Source organism: Myxine glutinosa, chromosome 5 (assembly GCF_964187855.1).
Source record: "Myxine glutinosa chromosome 5, kmMyxGlut1.1, whole genome shotgun sequence".
Taxonomy (NCBI): domain Eukaryota; kingdom Metazoa; phylum Chordata; class Myxini; order Myxiniformes; family Myxinidae; genus Myxine; species Myxine glutinosa.
Window position 1 is genome coordinate 173037168 of NC_136265.1, and position 22594 is coordinate 173059761.

At 42.6% G+C, this 22594-nt stretch overlaps 1 protein-coding gene across 4 annotated transcripts in view; it reads left to right on the forward strand.

Moving 5' to 3' along the window:
* Positions 1–22594, forward strand: part of LOC137426721 (synaptotagmin-14) — a 291083-nt gene that overhangs the window by 251500 nt on the left and 16989 nt on the right. For all 4 annotated transcript variants that reach the window (XM_068115533.2, XM_078779095.1, XM_068115531.2 and 1 more), the window contains one exon: positions 1174–1440. In XM_068115533.2, coding sequence (XP_067971634.2) covers positions 1174–1440 — 267 coding nt within the window. The remainder of the gene's footprint in view (positions 1–1173; positions 1441–22594) is intronic.

Sequence of the window (22594 nt, forward strand, 5' to 3'; positions counted from 1 at the left end):
ATTTCACCTTAAATTATTCAGAATAAAATATTGAAAACGGCATGATTGTTATGTTTTTATGTGACCATAATATCACTTCTCCAGAAAATATAGCAATATCATGGGTATATTACACTGTTTTGACGACAACAAACTTGTAATGTGCGAGGTTGTAAAAAAACGGGGGGGGTGCTTAACTTAATTCTTTGTGTATACATGGGAGGTGTGCCAGGAGGAAACCTTTGCTGTCCAGAAAGAACATCAGGGCAAGACTAAAGTTTGCCAATGAACACCTAGGCAAAGACCAGCACTTCTGGAACAATGTGCTCTGGACAGGTGAGTCAAAGGTAGAGCTATTTGGCCACAGTAGCAGAAGACATGTTGGGTGAAAACCAAAGACAGCATTTGACCACAAGAACCTGATACCAACTGTAAAGCATGGTGGTGGAAATATTATGGTTTGGGGCAGCTTTGCTGCATCAGGGCCTGGGAAGCTCACCATCATAGAATCCACTATGAATTCTTCATTGTACGAGAGGGTGCTTGAGGATAATGTGAGGCCATCTGTCGGAAAGTTGAAGCTCAACCGAAGGTGGACGTTGCAACATGACAATGACCCTAAACATACCAGTAAATCCACCAAGGAATGGCTGAAATGAAGGAAATGGAGGGTTCTGGAATGGCCAAGTCAAAGCCCGGATCTAAATCCCATCGAGATGTTGTCGGGGGATTTGAAGCGAGCTGTGCATGCAATTGTGCATGCTGTGCAACAATTTTTTGTTGAATAAATTATTGCAAAGTCAATTTTTCATTGTTTTTTGTTCAATTAGATTACCTTTATCTATAGATACTGTTTAAATGAAGATCAAATATTGATATGTCCACATATGTTAAAAAGATAAAAATAACATTTCATGGGGTGTACTTACTTTTTCCACATGCGAAATTTGCATTTATGTTTATTTAAATTATACAATGGACTACAAAATGTAAATGTTTCATGATATTTGTTGTATTATATCACCTTTATCTATCAATATTGTTGAAATGAAGATCAAATAGCTGTATGTTGAAATATGTTGAAAAAGTCAAAACTTTACATGGGGTGTACTTACTTTTTCACGTGACTGTATATCCAACCACTGACCCTGATATTTTTTTTATCTTTCCTTCTGTACATTACACCTGCAACAGGTACATCTTGTGCTGCTCCCCATGAAGCGACAACGCTTTCGGTCAAGCGTGCAGCGCGGAGATGATCTCACCTTTGACGAGACGTTCCGCTTCTCGGGCATTGAAGACTCCGAGCTGGCAAGCTACGGTGTGCGCTTCCGACTGTATGCCATACGGTCCATCAACCGCGAACGCCTCATGGGCGAGAGCCTCTTCTACATGAGCAGGCTTGTCGTCGATAAACGCTTTGTTGGAGGACTGCGCCTGGAAGCTCGATCAACTATCAACGTAAGGCCTATGGCTGCAGAGCCCTCAACCGAAACATTAAAAGTGAACATCGTTTTAAAATAAGTTTAATAACAGTGACCTTTTCTCATTGCATTGCCGTCTACCCTGGGTTCGCATCTCGACCCTACTATGAACTGTGATCCCAGTGTTCCAGAGGCAGGGTGATTCATCAATGTGTGCACCATCCATCCGATGGACGTTAAACTGGGAGTCCCGTTTGCCTGCATTAGTTGGTGGACAGTAAAGACCCCAAAGTGTCCTTTGTAAAGAGTAGGTTCGATATCACCAACGCCATGAACAAATTAAAAATTCCTGCCCTAATGTACACTGGTCACTCCATCAGTGGCACGACCACTCAACCATGTGTTGCATACGAAAGAATCAGCTTTTTCATTTGAGGCTTGAAAGTTGAAAGTGTCTTTTCATACTACAGTCGTTCCGTTAAGAAGAATAGCATTGAGAGATCAATTTCAATACAGTACAATAAAAACAATAACATAAAAAGTGAGAAAGGCTAATATAACACCTTACCTCATTAATTGTTCAGGTATATCATTCATTTGAAATATAATATTGATTTTAAAGGTTGTATAAAAAATTGAGAAGTGTAGTGCCATTAATGCAGTCTTATACACCACCTTATTTAACATGTCCAAGTACTGAAAAACAGGAGGTTTTTGGAAGCGGTAAAAAGGCGATTTGTGTTCTACAGTTTTAAGTATATAATCCAAAAATTTTTTACATTTCTTTTAAAGTTGTTTAAAAAAACTTTTCGGACATTTATCGCCGTTGATTCAGAGTCTTATACACCATCTTATCTAACACTTTACATTAGTTATTTGTGCCTGTGTGTGTCATTAATGACGTTCTTAAAAACAGTAATTTTCCTGTTTGGAATGGTTTAAAACGTTTTTTTTATTGCTAGACAGGCAGACCGAGTAAAAAAATTAATCTCACTCCTCCCTGCGCATGTTTTTTTTCACATGTCCTCCCTAAACTACAGGTTTCTTTTGCGATTCGTGTTCAAAATATAACATTCAATTGAAATTACAAGTTGTTCTAGCTGATAAACCGACGTTTGTAGACGAACGGACAGACAGACAGAAGTGAACCGATACAGACAGACAGAAGTGAACCCCCGCGTTTCACGAAAACAAACTTATGTTTTACTTCATCATTTTAATTAATCGACATTGGTCTCCAAGACTGGTCTAATTCGTGAAACTCTTCCATTTCTTCCATTTCCATTTCTTCCATTTCCATTTCCTTCATTACATTTCCTTCATTCTGTGGAGATGTACTCTTCTTGATCGGTTGAAGGAATGAATGCACGATAATCTAAAAAATATGTTTGAAAAGTTAGCTGTTTGTTCAAAACTGCTGTTTCTAGGGAAAATCTTGATGTTTTTATTGATACTGTGATCGTATACGTAAAGTTGTCGCTTATTGCGCTGTAAATGAGAGCAACATCTGTCCTATGTCCATTTGTCTTTTTTATTGTCAGTCTGACAGTGTCTTTGAGTGTTTGCAATTAATGTAATTACAGTCATCTACATATACAGTGTACACACAAACTTGCCACTCAGAGTGGATTGTGCTTATTACCTCCACCACCGAAGGTGGACGTAGGTTACATTTTCATCCCTCTCTGTTTGTTTCTTTGTTACTCCTGAAATCAAAGATTGGTTGGTCTGGTCTGTTTGGCTGTTTGTTTGTCTGTTTGTTTGTATGTCAATTGCCTATATAATAGGTCACAATTTTAAACCGATCATCATGAAATGGTAGAGTTGGTCAAAAGCAAGAATCCTATTGATTTTGAGGTCAAAATGTCAACATAAGCCAAAGGTCAACAACTTTGTCGAATTTCTAAAATCACCAATTTTCATCCGGTTGACTTGAAATTTGTAGAGGATTTGCATATCAGGTCAGTGAATTCAACCACCAATTATTTTTGAGGTCAACATAGTTCAAATTTCTGAAGTTGTCAATTTTCATCCAATTTACTTGAAATTTGAACAGGGTTTGCATATAATGTCACTGAACGAAACCACCCTTTATTGTTGAGGTCAACATAGGCCAAAAGGTCAACGTAGGCCAAAGGTCAACAACTTTGGTGAATTTTCTAAATCCTAAATTTTCATCTGATCAAGTTGAAATTTCAAGAGGATTTGCATATCATGTCACTGAATTCAACCACCTTTTATTGTTGAGGTCAACATAGGCCAAAAGGTCAACATAGGCCAATGGTCAACAACTTCGGTGAAGTTTCTAAAATCCTCAATTTTCATCTCAATGACTTGAAATTTGAAAAGGATTTGCATATCAGGTCACTGAATTCAATCACCAATTATTTTTATGGTCAAATCTGTTTTAGAGAATTTGCAACTATTGTGCTCTGCACGACGTCTTTCTTGTTTCTGTTTGTCTGTCTGTGAACAGGATATCTCAAAAAGTTGTGGACGGATTCTGACGAAATTTGGTGGAGATGTTGAATATGTGACAAGGAGGAAATTATTAGATTTCGGTGAAGATCCGGATCCGTATCCGGATACTATAATTTTTGAAGTGATTCTTCACCACTGAGAGATCGGGCCAAAGCGATATATAGCAGGATACCTCAAAAAGTTATCGACGGATTTGGACATAACTTGTTGGATAGATTGGGTGTGTTGCAAGGAAGAATTGATTCATTTCTGGTGAAATTCTGAATACAGATCCAGATAAGAGAATTTTAAAGTGATTCTTCACCATTGAGTGATGGGGCTAAAACCAATATATAGCACGATATCTCAAAAAATTGTGGACGGATTATGACAAAACTTGGTGTGTGACTTGGGTAGGCGACAAGAATAAGCTGATTAGATTTTAGTTCAGTTCTGGATCCAGATTCGGCTCATCAGTGGGATACAAAATATATACTGTTTAGCCTGGCGGAGGTGTGCGCTCTACAGAGTGCCGTTCTAGTTTATTTATTTATTTGTCCACATGGGACCCGTTTGTTAACTGGTCTCCCATCAGCCAAAGTTAACACAATATTGTCACTCTCCATTTTCCTGTTTGTTTGTCCGTTCCCTTATATCTTGTATATCTTGAGAACGGAACATTGTAGAGCCACCACAATTGAGAGATATAATAGAGGGCCCACGGGGAGTGTAATTTGCGGGTAGGGTGATGGTGATTTGTGGGGTGGTTGGGAGTGAGGGGGGAGATCTTTGTAATGGCTTGCATGATCGCAACTAAATTTAGTACACACGATGGGGAGTAAAATAGGGGGGAAGTAATTTTAGAGAGAGAGGGGTTGTGGATATTCACGTTGGCCCCATGGGTTGCCAAAGAACAGATGTTTCATTTTAGGGGGGGATATGGAATAGGGGGAAGGGGGACTTTGTAACAGCTTGAGTGATCACCACCAAACTTTGTAGGGATAGTGTAGGCCTGATGGAAGGTTAGTGATGAAAAAAAAATCAAGTTATTAGCTTTAATAAATTTATAGATTGAAGGGTAATCTATTTAACTGCTATACTGATTCATGACCAAACCTTTCAAGAATAGTGTAGGCCTTATTGGGAGTAGAATGGGGGGAGGAGGGGATGGGGATGGGGGGAGGAGGGGATGGGGATGGGGGGAGGAGGTTTTTGGGAAGGCTGTAGGGATTAGGTGTGTTTTCTATCTTGACAAAGTAAGTAACTTATTTTCTAAAGTAACAGCGAATGTCATCAAAGGCTAAATACATCACAAATTGCGCACACGACCAGAGCTTTGCCAATTCCGTGCTGTTGTTCGAAATGTCCATTAAGTGGAACCCAACAAAATTGAGTTATAATTCCCAAGGGGTTTCTTCTGACGCTTCTCAAGCTTAAGAGGGTCAAGCACCAGATGTCTCTCAACGTCAAAATGTTTACACTTGCAGAACTATTGCTGCCATAAAATCAGTTCGGTCCGGCCTTCATGGCCGCCACCCCTCCATTTGTTTTGTCGTGCGGTTATTCATCAACTGAAGCTTACAATTAGCATGTTTCGGGATATTATTGACGCCAATTTTGGACAGCAACACTTGACCTTTTGTTCACAAGAATCAAAAAAAGTTTTCTTTCATCTCTGTTTTCATCTCTGTTTTGGATTCCCTAACTAACAACAGGCACAGGAGTATTTTATTTCGCCATTTGGCATGTTTTTCTCTTTTAATGGTGGGTTGTAATGAATAGTCTATGAACAAAAAAAAGGAGTGGGCATTTGTTTTACTTTCTTAAGGGAGCATCTATTTATCATACATAGATCTTGAAATGGGAAGGGTTGATTGATGGGGAGGAGAAGGGTGCAAGGTTGAGAAGATAAAAATTCGGAAAAGTATGACAAGTGGGAGAGGAAAATAAAACTACGAGGCAGGAGGAGGAGTTTGTTTGGGAGGAAGGGGTGGGGCAGGGGGAGGAGTTTGTTTGGGAGGAAGGGGTGGGTCAGGGGGGGTTGTTTGGTTGGGGCGACGGATGGGGCAGGGGGAGGAGTTTGGCTGGGGGGAGGGGGGAGGCAGGGGGAGGAGTTGGGTTGGGAGGAAGGGGTGGGGCAGGGGGAGGACTTTGTTTGGGAGGAAGGGGTGGGTCAGGGGGGGTTGTTTGGTTGGGGCGACGGATTGGGCAGGGGGAGGAGTTTGGTTGGGGGGAGGGGTGAGGCAGGAGGATGAGTTTGGTTGGGAAGAGAGGGTGGGGCATGCAGAGGAGTTTGTTTTAAGGGAGGAGATAGGCCAAACTGGAAAGGTGCAAAGGAGTTTGTAAGGTGGGGGGAAAAAAAGTGTTCTCTTTTCTCCCATCTGTGCAATTATAGGAGTTGTGAGCTTATAAAATCTCCATAAAAATGCAACTTGTCTACAGCATTTGACATACCTTCACCATTGATATCACCCGACACAACCGCATACCAGAGGGAAAGGATGGGTGGAGGATATTGAATTACAAGGAGGATGGGTCACATCCCTCGGGAACGCTTAATTGTGTCTTCTCAGGTCCCTGGCCAGACGGCTAGCCAAGTGTAGCCCAAAGGGTTTGGGTCGAGCATTCCCCCCTCGATTATTTTCCTTCCAACCTGTGTTTTTTTTTCCCCACATCCTGCCTTAAGTACTTCTCTCCTGCCCATTCCACCTCTTTCTCTATAAACCCCTTTGCTTAGCTTGAAACACCTCTTTGTCATCACCTTAAGGCAATATGTAACCTGGCTTCTCATCCTTAGAGATTACCAAATATTCTCTCTCTCTCTCTCTCTCTCTCTCTCTCTCTCTCTCTCTCTGTCTGTCTGTCTCTCTGTCTCACTCTCTCTCTCTCTCTGTCTCACTCTCTCTCTCTCTCTCTCTCTCTCTCTCTGTCTCTGTCTCTGTCTCTGTCTTTCTCCTTTTATCACAACACAATTACCTTCCATTGTTCTTTCTTCCAGTGATTTATTTCCTGCCACTCTGCCAAATTCTATCCGAGTTTTTAATTCACTCACGGGTACTAAGACACCATCTAGAATATGGAAAATTATTTGTCTCGTCACTGGTGGCCCTTCCTTCCCCCCACTCCTTTATTTCCTATCTCCTTTCCTTCTCTCTGAACTCTCTCCACACTCCCTGCCCTTGTGACATCTCGTGAAATTGGATTAAAGACCGGTGGGATATTTCATGAATGAGATCTCATGACAATTAAAATCTCTGTTGGCTTTCACTTCAATTTGCTGGCTTTTCTTTGTTTTTGCTTTTTTCCTGATTTAATCCTCTGTCTTCAATGGCATTCATATTTACTTATCCTGTTATTCCGTCTTTGTTCGTATGTCCATATGGGACGAAATGGATTTGTTTTATTACCCTTTATACCATTGTGCTTTTCAGCTGCATAGCTGGTTCTCTGACTCTTGCATCAAATTTAATTCTCCTCCTCCCCTTTCAACCTCCCCCCAAGTTATCTATTGTCTGTCCTTGTGTCATCCGAAGAAGATTACTGAGGAGTCGAGTTATTGTACGGGATCCATTCACAAAACCCGTATGAGCATTGCGCGTTAACCCTCCATGCACACGTTACCTCCCTGCTCAATTCTCCAACATTAGAGCCTTACTGCACCATATCTCCCACAGTCATCCCTGAGGTGCATTTGCTCCATCAGAGGGTGTCTAATGATTTGCTAGGATGGGGGAAAAAAAAAGAATGTCTCACTCTTTAGATCCAACAAAATAACGATTCGTTGGCCAATTGAACACGGGCATTGCAGAATCGATTCCAATCGTTCTCTGCAGCATATAAGCATTGGGTTAATTCCGACAACTAATATGCTTTGTTTTCTTTTCATTGTTTTGTCACTATAAAATAGCATGGAAATTGTTGATTTCTTAACAGCAGCCACAGTGTAAGATCCATTTATTTACTCCTTGCCAAATCCACAAAGCCTGGAAAATCTGGCCGTGATGGTCGAGCAATCTTTGGCTGATCCCACCCTCTTTTCTCCCTCTCCGATGCTACTCATTCGCACCTGCTCACACAAGTAATGCCACCAGGAATTGCCTTCCGCGTTGCAGAGGAGAGCAGGTAGCCCTCGGGTTCTAACGATGCATCCTCGCACGAGGCATGGGGCGGATGCAATTAAGCATTTACCATTGATGAAATTAGCGAATTTAAGCCCGTGGAGGCATTGCACCGGTTGCGTACACCTCCATTTCTCTTCGAGATTGAAACGACGCCTGCACCAGAGCAGTTCGAATTTGTCTTGTTAACGATTTTGGATACATTTCCGATCTTGAATGCAGAGCAGTTCACAGGTCACCCGGCTGTGCTTGTCAAAAAGGAGGTTTGACATTTGGTTGAATATGAATGAATGAATGATCGTTTTAAGGCCATTTTTCCCCGCTAGAGCGGGGGTTAGCCTTGCGGGCCCCATGACAATCATGGTTCCCTGTTTGAGGCAATGTTTTTTTTTATGGCCGGATGCCCTTCCTGACGCCAACCTTTGGTCGCCTCTTACGATGCGCAGGGATACGGTGTACCTATTCTAAACCGGGGTACACACCGTGCGGTTTGACATTTGGTTGTGGAATAATATCCAGAGCACGTTGCAATCCGCATGCTACGCCGGTGTAACCAGCGACCGATGTTAGAGGTGGGATTAATGGTCAGTACTGCGGAGACTTTGCTCAAGTCGTTGCATGTTTTATCGGTTGTTGTTGTGATGTAATGTCAATCATTTGCTTTTATATGAGTAAAATGGTTCTCAAGTTGTCCTCTTTCTGCTCGTTAATGAAAATATTTTTTCGTGTTTGGGAATTGTTTGTGACGTCATCAGTGGCCAAATAAATTATGAATGGGGTAAAACGTAAGCCGGCACCATTATGGTGTTTTCCTAATTTAAACAAAACTTGTGAAACAAACATTTTAGAAAACAGGCAATTTTTAGGCTGAAAGTAATTTTTATTTTATAACTTCTGCAGAGAAATACAATAATCAACATTTCTGTTATTTAATTTTGGGGTAATTGTATATTTCGAACTTTATGTTCATCCATAGTATACATCTTGCTTCCACTTAAAAAGTAGAATCTTGGATTTTATTATAATTAGCTTATTACAGACATTCAGGCATAATGGGCCGAATGCTTCACATAAGATTTTTTTTATTTTATGGGGTTTCCTTAGAAGAGTGTATAATGGGTTCTTGTCTCCCTTGGCTTGGTGAGGCCCATGATACGTTAAGCAATCAAAAGCTCAGCTCGGGCAACACCTGGTAAATTTGTACCATCGACATCGCCCTCGCATTTTCATATCAGCTGAGTAATATCTCTTAAGCTTGTACTGCTGTGGTTACCTGCACAACTGGCTTTCTCGCACTCTTTCCCCAACCCTCATGTTTCCTGGCAACGCAGTGCTGTAGCCAAGGCGACCGCACACGAGGCATATTCTCCGATCGCTATGTAATAGGGAACTATATGAGGTATAACTGCACGTGAGAACAAGCTATCTAGTCCGGGTCTTGATGCATATACATAAAAGGGGCTTCAGACTTCTTCTTTGCTTCTTGTGTCTGTTTTGCCATTCATCAATTTATTGTTATGCGCCAATGATGACATTATTTGATCCTTCCGCTGGTGCAAGTCGGGCATATATTGGGATATTTATTAGGATGTCCAAATACCCTTTTAATGCTTTATTATTATTATTGGTTGGCATCAGTGTGCTTTAACATGAAATGCATAGACATTAATATACAATAATTGCCGCTACACATGGTATATCGGATTTGAACCTCGGTTTCGAACCTCGGTTTCTTGCATCGCGCGAGGCAGCGGTTCACATTGGAATTCCCAGTTCAGATGGGAAATCCCTTGGTTCCAAATTACCCGTTCCTTGGGGGCTTTAACATTGGAGGGAAAGGGCTGTTCCGTTGGAGCCATTGTTTAGTCAGTGTTGGAAAATTGTAGCAGCATTTGAAATCCACAGGGATTTGTACAGTAACACTCTTGCACATGAGTGAACTGTTTCAAGAAATACAAGGGTCATCCCAAAAGTTGTCACCTCACATATAACCTTCATAAAAGGTTTAGATTATCCCAACATTACAAGAACGAGTTATACTCTCATGATTTATTGACATGTCTGGTGAATATCAAGTTTCTCACAGTTTGTTTTATTTGACGAATTTAAATAATGAAATACGAGTACAAAGGTAGTGCACTTACCTTTAGCTGTTTACAATCAGGGTTCTATTGTCAACCTGCCTATAAAATGTCAGATTGGTGGTTCGCAACCAGAGCGTTGCATCAATGACATCCTCTGGATGGATGTTAATATGGGGACCCGTCTGCTAGCATTTGTTGATGGAAGTTAAAGATCCCACGCTGTATTTAGACAAGATGTGGGCCAGTCATTGCCAGGAATCTAAAAATGTGAGGAGTTTGCCAATTGCCATATATCCCTCAACAAAGGGTCGAGAGAGGCCTTTGTCTTGCAGTGTACTGATATAGGCTGGAAGATGGAAAATCAAAGACATGACCATGATTATAATAGCTCCATTAAATAAGACATCCGAGCTTTTGTTAAATTCATGACAATGCAGAATAAAAATGCACATTAAATAACTCAATAAATTTAAGGAACAAAATAAACTACAACGACACTCCGTAGAGCGCATACCTCCGCTAGGCTGTACAGTTTACGTTTGTATCCCACTGATAGGCCAGATCTGGATTCGGACCTGAATCAAAATCTAATCAGCTTGATCTTGTCACCCAACCAATTCGTCCACCAAGTTTTGTCATAACTCGTCCACAACTTTTTGAAATATTGTGCTACTCGCGAGGTACCCATGCTACGCACGGGTGGGGAGCCGAAAGCAAACAAACAATGCAGAAACGGTGAATGCTAAACCATGGAACCAATAAATTCCACATTCCTGTGCCACCTGTAGTCTAACATCAAGCATGGACAGCAGGTTCGTGAAAGACTTGCACGAAAAACGTACTCTGTCTGAATGGTTCTATACCCAGTCAATGGCGAATCTGCATATGGCGATCGGCGAATGTCATGGTTATAAAGTAGAAACCCTTACGTCATTTCCTCATTAATTTGAACTCAATATCTCTATTTTCATTCCAAACAGCATAACTCCAATCACAAATTAAATAGCATTAATATAAAAAATAAACTTTTACCAACACTCGTGACATAAACAAATATTTAAATCCATGCTGACATTACATCCGGATATGGAGCAGTTCCCTCCGGTTGGAAATTCAAAATCATAATTGTATTTATTCAATTCCAAACAGCATCATTCCCATCATAAATTGATACTACAACAAAATAGTATTAAATGACGATTGTATTGAGATATTATCAAACCAGCACATTATCGTCATGTGTTCACTTCCGGATTCGGGGCAGCTCAGTATTGAGTCATTTTCAAAATAATAATTTTATTGAGGAATTTATGAAACCTCCTACCTACCTTACAACATCCGCTGGGATCCCAAAATGTTCCACAGGAAGTTTGGTGGGGCTAGCCCCAAAACTGAGGGAGTAGTTTGGGGACGGACAGATGGATGGACAGACACTCCTGTTTTAAAATACCAAAATTCCAGGGGGGGGACCAAATTTTGTCGAATCCATCCATAACCTTTTGAGATATGCTGTTCACCGACAAAGAGACAGACAAAGAGGCAGACAGACAGACTAAAAAGACAGAGGCTTCAAATCATAATCCCTATAGCTTTACAACTTTCAGATGCACATTGTCTCCATTGACATCTATCAACTTCAAGATAACGAACAATGGTCCATCTTGAGATTCTTCTCCTTTTACTTTGAATCATCCTAGTTCATCGATGTTTTTCCGAAGTTTCATATCAATTGGTTCAGTGGTTTTGGAGAAGAAAATCTGACATTTTCTTAGAATAGATTTTTTTTTACAAATTCGAGATGGATTTTATTTTTAAGAAATAGGGCCTTTAAAAAAAAAAATCATGTTACAGAATTTGCAACTGATCCTGCACTTGCTATAATGGGAGATAAATTATGTAATATTATCGCTGATATCTACACAGTCTGGTATGGTGTTCGTGAAAATGGCGTATTAGAAGCTGAATAAGCAGTTGTTTCTCTAAGGCTGGTGGAGGAGTTGCGACACAAGTCACGCACACCTGCAGTCCGATACATGAAACAACACCAGACTTGACTTTCACACAAACAGACGCTGAACTTGGGGGAAGTGACGTCATTTCCAGAACACTGGGTACAAGTGACATCATCTTTATGACGACACTATTCTGTGCCGAATATAGTACAACACGAGTTATTAGCACCAACTATCCATCTCTCCACTCCAATAGAAACACAAGCTCGGTGCATGCACACCACTGGTGTACCCACAATCCAATGTGACAAAATGGCTGTCCACGACATCATTTCGCCAACGTGCAATGATTGAATTCCTCGTGAAGGAGGACAACTCAGCTGTCGATATCTACGGCCGATTGAGTCAGGTGTACGCAGATGCTTGCATAGGTGCTAGCAGTGTCTGGAGGTGGGTGAAACACTTCTAAGACGGAAACACGGACATCGCCGATCAGCCACGCTATGGTGGGTTGAGAAGCACCATGACTAAATGCAACGAGCAAAAAGTTGACGCGCTCATCAGTGGGGACCAAAGGGTGATGGTGATGGTTAGGGAGATCACAGCGCAGCTCGGCATAGGTCACCATGCTGTACAGAAGATGATAGCTACCTGGGATATCAGAAAGTTTGTCCCCGTTGGGCTCCCCGGTTGCTTACAGAGGAACACAAAAACACACACATGGATGTGTCATCACAGTTGCTTTAAGGACATTCTGCCGAGGGTGATGACTTCTTGTTCCATATCGTGACTGGTGATGAAAGCTGGTTCCACCATTTCGACCCAGAAACCAAGTAGCAAAGCATGGAATGCTATCGCTCCACATCTCCAAAAAAGAAGGCCAAAAGAGTATCATGCGCTAGAAAAGTTATGGGAATCATCTTCTTGGATGCCACGGAATGCATACGGTTGATTTACTGCCTAAAGGGGAAACCATCAATATGGCTCCCTATGTTCAGATGCTCAATAAATTGAAACGTGCACTTCGGGAAAAGCACCCAATTAAAAAATCCGCCATCTTTCAACATGACAATGCTAGACCTCGCACTGCACGTCTGATATTGGAGGAAATCTCAAAGAATGGCTGGGAAATGCTCTCCCACCACCTGTACTGTCCGGACTTGCCCCCCCTGTCTGGGCCCTTGAAAGATCACATTAGAGGTCAGCACTATGAAAACGACAAGGCAGTCCAGATAGCCATAGCTGGTTGTGAAGTGTTGGAATGGGCTTTTACCGCAGCGGGGTTTTTAAGCTCGTGCAGCGCTGGCAGAAAGTGTAGATCATTTTGGGGGAAAAGTAATGAGGCAAGTCCAGTTACTATTGACAATATCAGTTTTCTTACATTTACCTTTGTTTTACTGTACAATAAACATGCTCATGACTTTCCGTACCGCCCTCGTACACTGATTACAGAACGTCTTTAGTATCACAGTGATTCTGATTACTGTGGAAGTATCATCTCAACAGGTTCAGGACAATTAGCCAGAATGTCATGGAAAAAAATCCTGGAAATCCTAAACGCGAACTGATGTTTGTGACGTCCCAAAACATGAAGTTTTAACTGAAAACATTGTCGTAATAGTAATAATAACAAATGCTTAACATGAGTGGTACGGTGTCTGCAGCTGCCCGCACCAATTAGGGGTGGCAGGATGTTTATCAGCATGCCAAGTTCAATGTGTGCATCTGTCCAGCCCAGAGTTAATTAATGACGCGTGAAAAATGAGCACCTTTGGGTCATGTATTCGCGTGTTTTGCACTGACCGATTGCCCAAGCCATTTAGCATGTCTTGGAACTGCACATGGCTGTGATACTTAATTCATCTGCATCAGTCATAACTGTAGGAAATGCTTATTAGACAGAATTGGCTTCTGATGTGGTTATTTAAGAATCCAAAAAGTTCACAAGAGTCAGACTTGTGGGTTATGGGATATATCCTTATTAAATTGAGAAAGCTGCCGAGTTACCTTTCCAAGATCAAGAGTATATTTCAGAGTTGTTCCGTTGATTTGTTTTCTGACCCTTTTTATGCAACTGGCCTGCTAGAGCTCCGACTAGCAGCTCTAGCAGGGCAGAAATTTGACGAACTGACTTGTTGGAAACATTATATGTGGCTTTATATATACACAACATGACCAAAATTACGTGGACACCCGAACATCACAAATCTCATTCCAAAATCATGGGCATTAATCTGGAGTTGGTCCCCCATTTGCTGCTATAACAGCCTCCACTCTTCTGGGAAGGCTTTCCACTAGATGTTGGAACATTGCTGCGGAGATTTGCTTCCATTCAGCCACAAGAGCATTAGTGAGGTCGGGCACTGATGTTGGGCGATTAGGCCTGGCTCGCAGTCGGCGTTCCAATTCATCCCAAAGGTGTATCGATGGGGTTGAGGTCAGGGCTCTGTGCAGGCCAGTCAGGTTCTACCACACCGATCTCGACAAACCATTTCAGTATGGACCTCGCTTTGTGCACGGGGGCACTGTCATGATGAACCTGGAAAGGGCCTTCCCTAAACTTACAAACGTAACACATCCCCCTCCCCCCCCCCCCCCTGGAAAACCGTAGCGCCTGCAAGGTTCACTGCAGGCGTTACCGTTACAGTCTTAACATTTACCGACTCGCACTTAATTAGCCAATTAAATAAATCAGGAGGGCTGTGGGAAGCGAGCCGTAGCTCCTTCCCTATTCTCCTTAACATTCTACCCCCTTAAGCAACAGAATGATGCTGTTTGAAATTGAGTGAATACAATTGTGATCTTGAATTTCCAACAGCACGGCACTGCTCCATACCGGATGCAATGTCAGCACAGATTTAAATAATTGTTTTTGTCACGAGTGGTCGTAAAAGTTTATTTTTTTTATATTAATGCTATTTAATTTGTGATTGGAGTTATTAGTGAGATACCCGTGCTACGCACGGGTGGGAGGCCAGAAGCAAACAGGCAATGCAGATACGGCGAATGCAAATGCATGAAACCAATAAATTCCACATTCCTGTAGCACCCTCAGTCACACGTCAGACATGGACAGCAAGTTCGTGAAGGACTTCCATGAAAAACGTACCCGTTCGCAAACAAACGGGTACGTTCATGTATAGAAACATCGATCGTGGGTCTGTGGCGAATCTGCATATGGCGATCCGCGAAGTTCAAGTTTAGAAGGTAGAAACCTTCACGGCATGTCGTCATTTACTTGAACTCGGTGTCTCTTTTTTCATTCCAAACAACATAACTCCAATCACAAATTAATCACAAAATAAACTTGTAACAACACTGTTAATGTTTCCTTCATTGTAAAAACTACCAAGTCAACAGTTAAAAGGATTTTGAGCCAATAGGTGTTACGGCCTTGGCAAGATCGATGGAGACAGTGATCTGTTAGCGTATACACCGCCCAAATAGCTATGTGGAATTCTCTCATGTGGAGATTAAACTCACGTCGTTTGAACTTTGGCCGAGGTCATTATTTACTTTTAATAATGTTATATACGAATCAAAAAGAAGATAATTGGTTTTGGGTCGTCCTTTCCGCATATCTCTTGGGATTGTGAGTTGGAGAGACGACCGTGATGGTGGGGAGGGGGTTGGCATTCCTTCAAGCAGGGATTCAACCCATGTCCTTATAAAAGGTCTTTGTCCGAGGTCACCGAGTCCGATCGGTGCAGCCGCTTGTGCGGCACCCGGGAAAATAACGTTATGCGGGAGTCCAAAGCTGAAATTGGAAAAACAATATACCCTATTTTACTCCAGGAGATCCCAGGATTACCCACCCAAAATATCGTTGCGATCGGTTCAGCCGTTTTTCCAGTACCTTCGAACGAACGAACGGACAGACGGACAGACAGACAGACAGGCAGACAGACAGACGGACATTTGGTGAATTATAGTAAGATGCTGTTTGGAATGAAAATAGAGATATTGAGTTCAAATTAATGAGGAAATGACATGAGGGTTTCTATTTTCTAACCGTGACATTTGCGGATCGCCAAATGCAGATTCGCCATTGACTAGTGTTACGTGCTCCTCCCCAACCCCCGGTCACGGTGTACCTCTGAGCCCCGAGAGGAGTCACGGCAGAAGAATGTGTTATTCTGTATGTCAAAGATCAATGGTGAAGCTACACCAATTGTTACCAACAAACAAATATTGTATTAAGATCACACAAGAATAACAGTACAACAACAATAGTAATCAATTGTACAACCAATATATATTCCCTATGATGGTACTATCAGGTTAGTATAATATAACTCACTGTGCTCCAAGTGAGCGAAAAGAAGAACATTCCCCAATGTCTCTATTCCGGCATCAAGCCCAAGTCGAATCCACTCCAGCGATCGTCAGAACGATGTCCAATCGAGACCAGAATCCCGTTCGGATGACAGTCACAGTCACGCGGCCAAAGCTGCGCAAAGGTGCCCTCAAGGCGACGGGGAATCCAAAGGCGCCCTCCAGGCGACTGGGAAATCACACCCTCGGGTATGGACGTTTCCCGGCTCCAAACCGGCGAACCGCAGATTTACCTTCAAAATCCACGTTACACACACACACACACACACACCAGATAAACGTCTAGATGCGGTGAAAATGGGTGAAGCGAAGCGAAAAACCTTGCGCGATGCGCAAAGCGCACGAGTCAAAATGGCCGATGGCCCGTTCTCGAGGCGGAACGGCACGACGATGATTCTCCTCGGAATCAACCGCCAAAACCTGACACACAGGTTGATCTGTCACAGCGATAACAACTCTGTCGCAAGAATCCCTTTCCCGGGAAACCCGACGTTCGCTAGTGACCTCCGTTCGTCAACGTTTGCTCCAGATCTCGAAGCAGCCAGGCTTCTTCCCCGACTCACTCGCTCCGCCTTCTCCTCCTCCACTTCCTCTTCGTCGTCGTTCGGTTCCGGTTTCATTTAAAACATTGACTTTTTTACCTTTTGAAAATAGTAACCTCTATCTCCCTTAAACGACAACAATAATAGTACATGGAATCAAAAATATTTACAGTGGATGAAAACCACAACAACGGAAGTGACGAATTCGTAACACTAGGTATAGAACCATTCAAACTGGTACGTTGTTTGTGCAAGTCTTTCATGAACCTGCTTTCCATATCTGACTTGCGACTGAAGGTGGCACAGGAATGTAGAATTTATTAGTTCCATAGTTTAGCATTCGCCATTTCCGCATTGTTTGTTTACCTTCGGCTCCCCACCCATAATACATATATATATATATATATATATTATATATATATATATATATATATATATATATATATATATATATATATATATATGTGAAGAAGCAGCTCTTCGTTTGGAAAAGAAGTCCACAATAGCCTGAGGATGACGGAGCTTTATTAAAAACCAACTTATACAGATCCGGAAGAAGCCAGACATCTACAGCAAGAACCAGCTTCATGCCACGTCCAGCCTTCCTGGAAACGCATTGATTCTCATTCACTTATATAGGAATACGATTATCAGAAAATCTCCGAGAGAACAAAGCGACTGGCGAGAGTCCCTCACCGTCATCCTAGCCCCCACCGTCATCCGCTCTGTCATTCGGGGGAGTCAGCCCTTCCTTATCATTCGGACCAGATATAGTTTCAAAAGCTCCGAGGTGACGAAAAATGTAACTCACAGAGAGAAGAGTGCATGCTTGGCCAGATAAGACCATGCTTGGCCAGCCAGATAAGACCATCTAGGTAAAAAGGGCACACGTATACGAAAAACCATTTGCCCAACACGACCGAAGCGAGCCTTTCCTCATTTTAAACACAAACAGAAGCATGTTTATTGTAATTCAGGCGCCGCTATGATTATATGGAATATAATTAATGTTTTTTAAGTTTATATCTGCAATTCGAGCATTCTACTTGAAACTACACATTCCACGCGCGTATAAACGTCCGCCAGCCCGCGGCTCGAGGCGCCATCTGCGGACCGAATCAGAGAATCTATGACCGGGCTTTATCTTGCATCGAGAGGGCACATGGAGGACGAGCCATCCGTTCAGCACGAAATGCATCGAGTACTTTCCCATTTATCCCCAGCAAAGCGAAAACCCCTTTATTTACTTATGTAAAACATTAAGCAACATTTTAGATCAAAACATATTATTCGACCGACGTTTAAAACAGAATTCTAAGCAATAAAGAATCTACGACTTGACATATATATATATATATATATATATATATATATATATATATATATATATATATATATATATATATATATATAGTTACGGTTTTTAGAACCTTCACTAGTAAATTTTAGTAAATGCATCCCTTATAAATGTTCCCCTGTAAATATCCCCATCAATTGGCTTGTTAAAGATCGCACCCTAGTTAGTCAATGTACAACATGTAGTGAACCATAGGACCTCTCCGTAGTTATTTCATTATTATGTGTTTCAGTGAAGGATCTGTTCCCAGTAGTTGAATCTGCGTTGCATTAATCAAATAAGATAGGCCCCAGTACTTCATTTGCCAGCAGCGTTCGCTGCTCCTTGCCTTGATGCGGTTGTTGGCCCCAAACCGCCATGAGCCATGCGGTCAAGCCGAGGAAGGAGGGGGCGGAGCTGCCAGAACAAGGTGTGGCACGTCGACTCGTCATCGGAGGTGGAGTCAGCAAGCCCTTACCGACCAACCAGCGCCACGGTGAGCCAACCGGTAGGCGTTGTCATCAGAGCCGGTGGCTTGATTCCAACACGAGCAATAAAAGCGGCTACGAGGGACTGCTTGGCCAGTTGAGTGAGAGGGTTCAAGAGTTGCTTGAGAGAGACGTGATCCGGCAGATGAGGGAGGTACCAGGCGAGCATACCGCTGGATCGTGAGGCAGAAGAGTGGGTCCGTGACGGCGACAACAATACAGTAGTCAATTGACATTGTTCCGACCATGTGTGAAACCCAATACGTGGAGCTGCCGCTGGCTGTTCGCTTCCAGCCCGGAGCGTGGACCTGGAGCGGACCTCCTTGCTGTGCCTCTACCCGAACCTTCCAGCCCTACTGTCCCACTTGGACCCTTCTCCTTCGTCCAGTCATTCCTGCCTGCCATTCCCTGTCGTGTGAGTCCGTTTGTTGTCCTGGGGTATAAAGAATATAACAATATAACAATATAACATTGTTTTAAGGTTTGCCCTGTGTATCTGCTTTTTCCTCCTTGTAAATGCCCTTCTTTCGTTTCCTCTTTTAGTATAGAAATAAACCTGTGTTCTTCTTTTACACTTGTTGGTTCTTTGGCTTCCTCTCATCTGGTCGCTTTAGTCTTTTCCCCATTGAGTACCTGTGGCGCGATTTTGGCCAACGCTCGGGATCGGGTTAGTCAATTGCTAACGGCTCGAGCCGCGGATTGCTAAACCGCTCGGCAAATACCATCTTGTCCGTGGTTCGAGCGGGTACTTGTCTCCCTGCTTTGCGGAGGGATTGGTAAAGGTATTCGGGAGAACACCTTGACCAATAACCCTGATCAATTCCACCCCGCAAAGGAGCGTTACAAGTACCAGGACAAGAGACGGTCAGCTTAACAGGCCAAGGGGATTAACCCCCCCTTGCTAAGGGGAGTGCCGTCTCTGAGATCCGTAACAATATATATATATATATATATATATATATATATATATATATATATATATATATATATACAGTGGAACCTTGACTTACGAGTTTAATTCGTTCCGTGACCGAGCTCGTAACTCAAATTGCTCGTATCTCAAATCAAATTTCCCCATTGAAATGCATTGAAATGCTATTAATCCGTTCCAGCCCGCCAAAAACCACACCAATTTTTTTTTAAATATACAGTATATATAAAAATATCTCGCGCTTTATATTTCACCTGTATGCAGCATACAAGTTGGCAGGATGGCCTGGACTGGAGGTACGCACACTTGACTCTAAAGTCTAAACTGTCCAGCCTGGGTTTGAATCCCGACCCAGCTATAACCTGTCATGGGTGAATCACAGGCAGGGTGATTCATCAATGGGTGTACCGCTAAACTGGGCGCCCCGTTTGCGTCCCATTAGTTGTTGGATGTTAAGGATCTCACCGTGTTTTCCACAAAGAGAAGGCGAGCTATCGCCGGCACTCTGAACAAGTTGTGGCCTGGCATGCTCTTCTCCTCTGCCGTTATATACGTCCTCCTCGGCACCTCGCTCATGTTTTTCGACGATTGCGTGTTTTATATCCAAGCACAAGTTTTATATAAAACACGACGATTGCGTGTTTTATATCCACAAGTTGTGGCCTGGCATGCTCTTCTCCTCTGCCGTTATATACGTCCTCCTCGACACCTCGCTCATGTTTTTCGACGATTGCGTGTTTTATATCCAAGCACATCATCCTCTTCTTCTTCTCAGTACCGTGTTTTCCACAAAGAGAAGGCGAGCTATCGCCGGCACTCTGAACAAGTTGTGGCCTGGCATGCTCTTCTCCTCTGCCGTTATATACGTCCTCCTCGGCACCTCGCTCATGTTTTTCGACGATTGCGTGTTTTATATCCAAGCACAAGTTTTATATAAAACACGACGATTGCGTGTTTTATATCCACAAGTTGTGGCCTGGCATGCTCTTCTCCTCTGCCGTTATATACGTCCTCCTCGACACCTCGCTCATGTTTTTCGACGATTGCGTGTTTTATATCCAAGCACATCATCCTCTTCTTCTTCTCAGCACTGCACTTGCCACTCACTTTCTTAGGCCCCATGGTTAAAACTAAGAAATTTTCCGAAATAACCAAAATGCGAAAACAAAAATGCAGCGCTATACGACAGAGATACGTACTGTACTTGCACGGCAAGATAACCACGTGACCAGAACCCACCTGGCGGCATAAACTTGAAATAACCAAAATGCGAAAACAAAAATGCAGCGCTATACGACAGAGATACTGTACTTGCACGGCAAGATAACCACGTGACCGGGTGGCGAAAGCTCGTAACTCGGATCTCGGCTCGCATCTCAAAGCAATAAACCGCCCGAGCGACGGCTCGTATCTCGAAAAACTCGTAAGTTGGGGCACTCGTAAGTCAAGGTTCCACTGTATATATATATATATATATATATATATATATATATATATATATATATATATATATATATACACATACATACACACACATAGTCATACCCCGTTTTACGCCATTTCGACTGACGTCAAATCCGACTTTACGCCACTCTTCTAGAGTAAATTTCAGTTCAGCGAACGTCATTACGTGCGACTTTACGTCACTCCTACGGACGTGAAAAAGAAATTTTCCCTTGAAAATATATTTAAAATAAATAAAATAGTACATAAATTAACAATAAAAGAAGCTAAAAAACAATTTAAAATACAATAAAAAGCACATTAAAAATATATTTAAATGTACGTACAGTATACTGTACATACGCGCAGCTGCTGGTTCTCATTCAAAACAGAGGCGACGTACAGTATTCCTTTACTGTGTCTGTGTTAGCCGTGGGTCCTAAGAAGGATAATGCTAGTGTTTCCAAGCGTAATGTGGTTACAATGGAAGGTAAGTTAAGTCTGATTAAAAGGTATGAAAAAGGTGAAAAAGTGTCGGTGATAGCGCATAGACCTTATCGCGAATCGGAACCGCAATGCATCATGGGATCGGAAAGGGGCAATAGCGCCGCAGGCGGTCGCTGTCACTTTGACAGACTGCTTGTTTACATTGACACACTATGTGATCCTTACCACTTTAAACTACTTTTAGGACTTTTTTACTGTGACAAATTAACTGTGAACTGTGATCAGCTCATGAGCCAGTATTTGCAAGCCAAGGGCACCGACCGTCGCAAAACTGAAAGCCGCCATTGCAGTATGTAACAAGAAGCTTACTGTTTCGGACATAGCAAACTGTGATAATAATAATAATAATAATACATTTATTTTATATAGCGCTTTTCAAGAAGCCCAAAGACGCTTTGACAGAGTACAAAAAACAAGTGCAAAAAGACAAAAATCAACAGGTAAATAATCAAAGCAAAAGGAAGGAGAAGGAGAAGAGATAGTCAGGGGTTAAATGTTGTGGGTTAAATGTTGAATGCAGTGTTGAACAGGTGGGTCTTGAGTGATGTTTTGAATGTGGTGTGAGGAGTCTCTGATGGTGTGAGGTAGTGAGTTCCAGAGGGTGGGAGCAGCGATGGAGAAGGCCCTGTCCCCCCAGGATCTGAATTTGGTCCGCATGGGGGGAGGGTCAGGAGATTGGTACCAGCAGAGCGGAGGTTGCGGGTGGGAGTGTGTCTGGAGAGGTCAGTCAGGTAGGATGGGGCCAGGTTATGGAGGGCTTTGTAGGTCAAGAGGAGGATTTTGTACTGGATTATCTGGGGGATGGGGAGCCAGTGAAGCTTGTAAAGGACGGGGGTGATGTGGTCACGGGTCCGGGAATGGGTGAGTAGACGGGCAGCGGAGTTCTGAATGTATTGGAGTTTATTGATGATTATTGAAGGTGAACCAAAGAGGAGGCTGTTGCAGTAGTCCAGATGGGAGGTAATGAAGGCGTGGATGAGGGTTTCTGCAGCCGT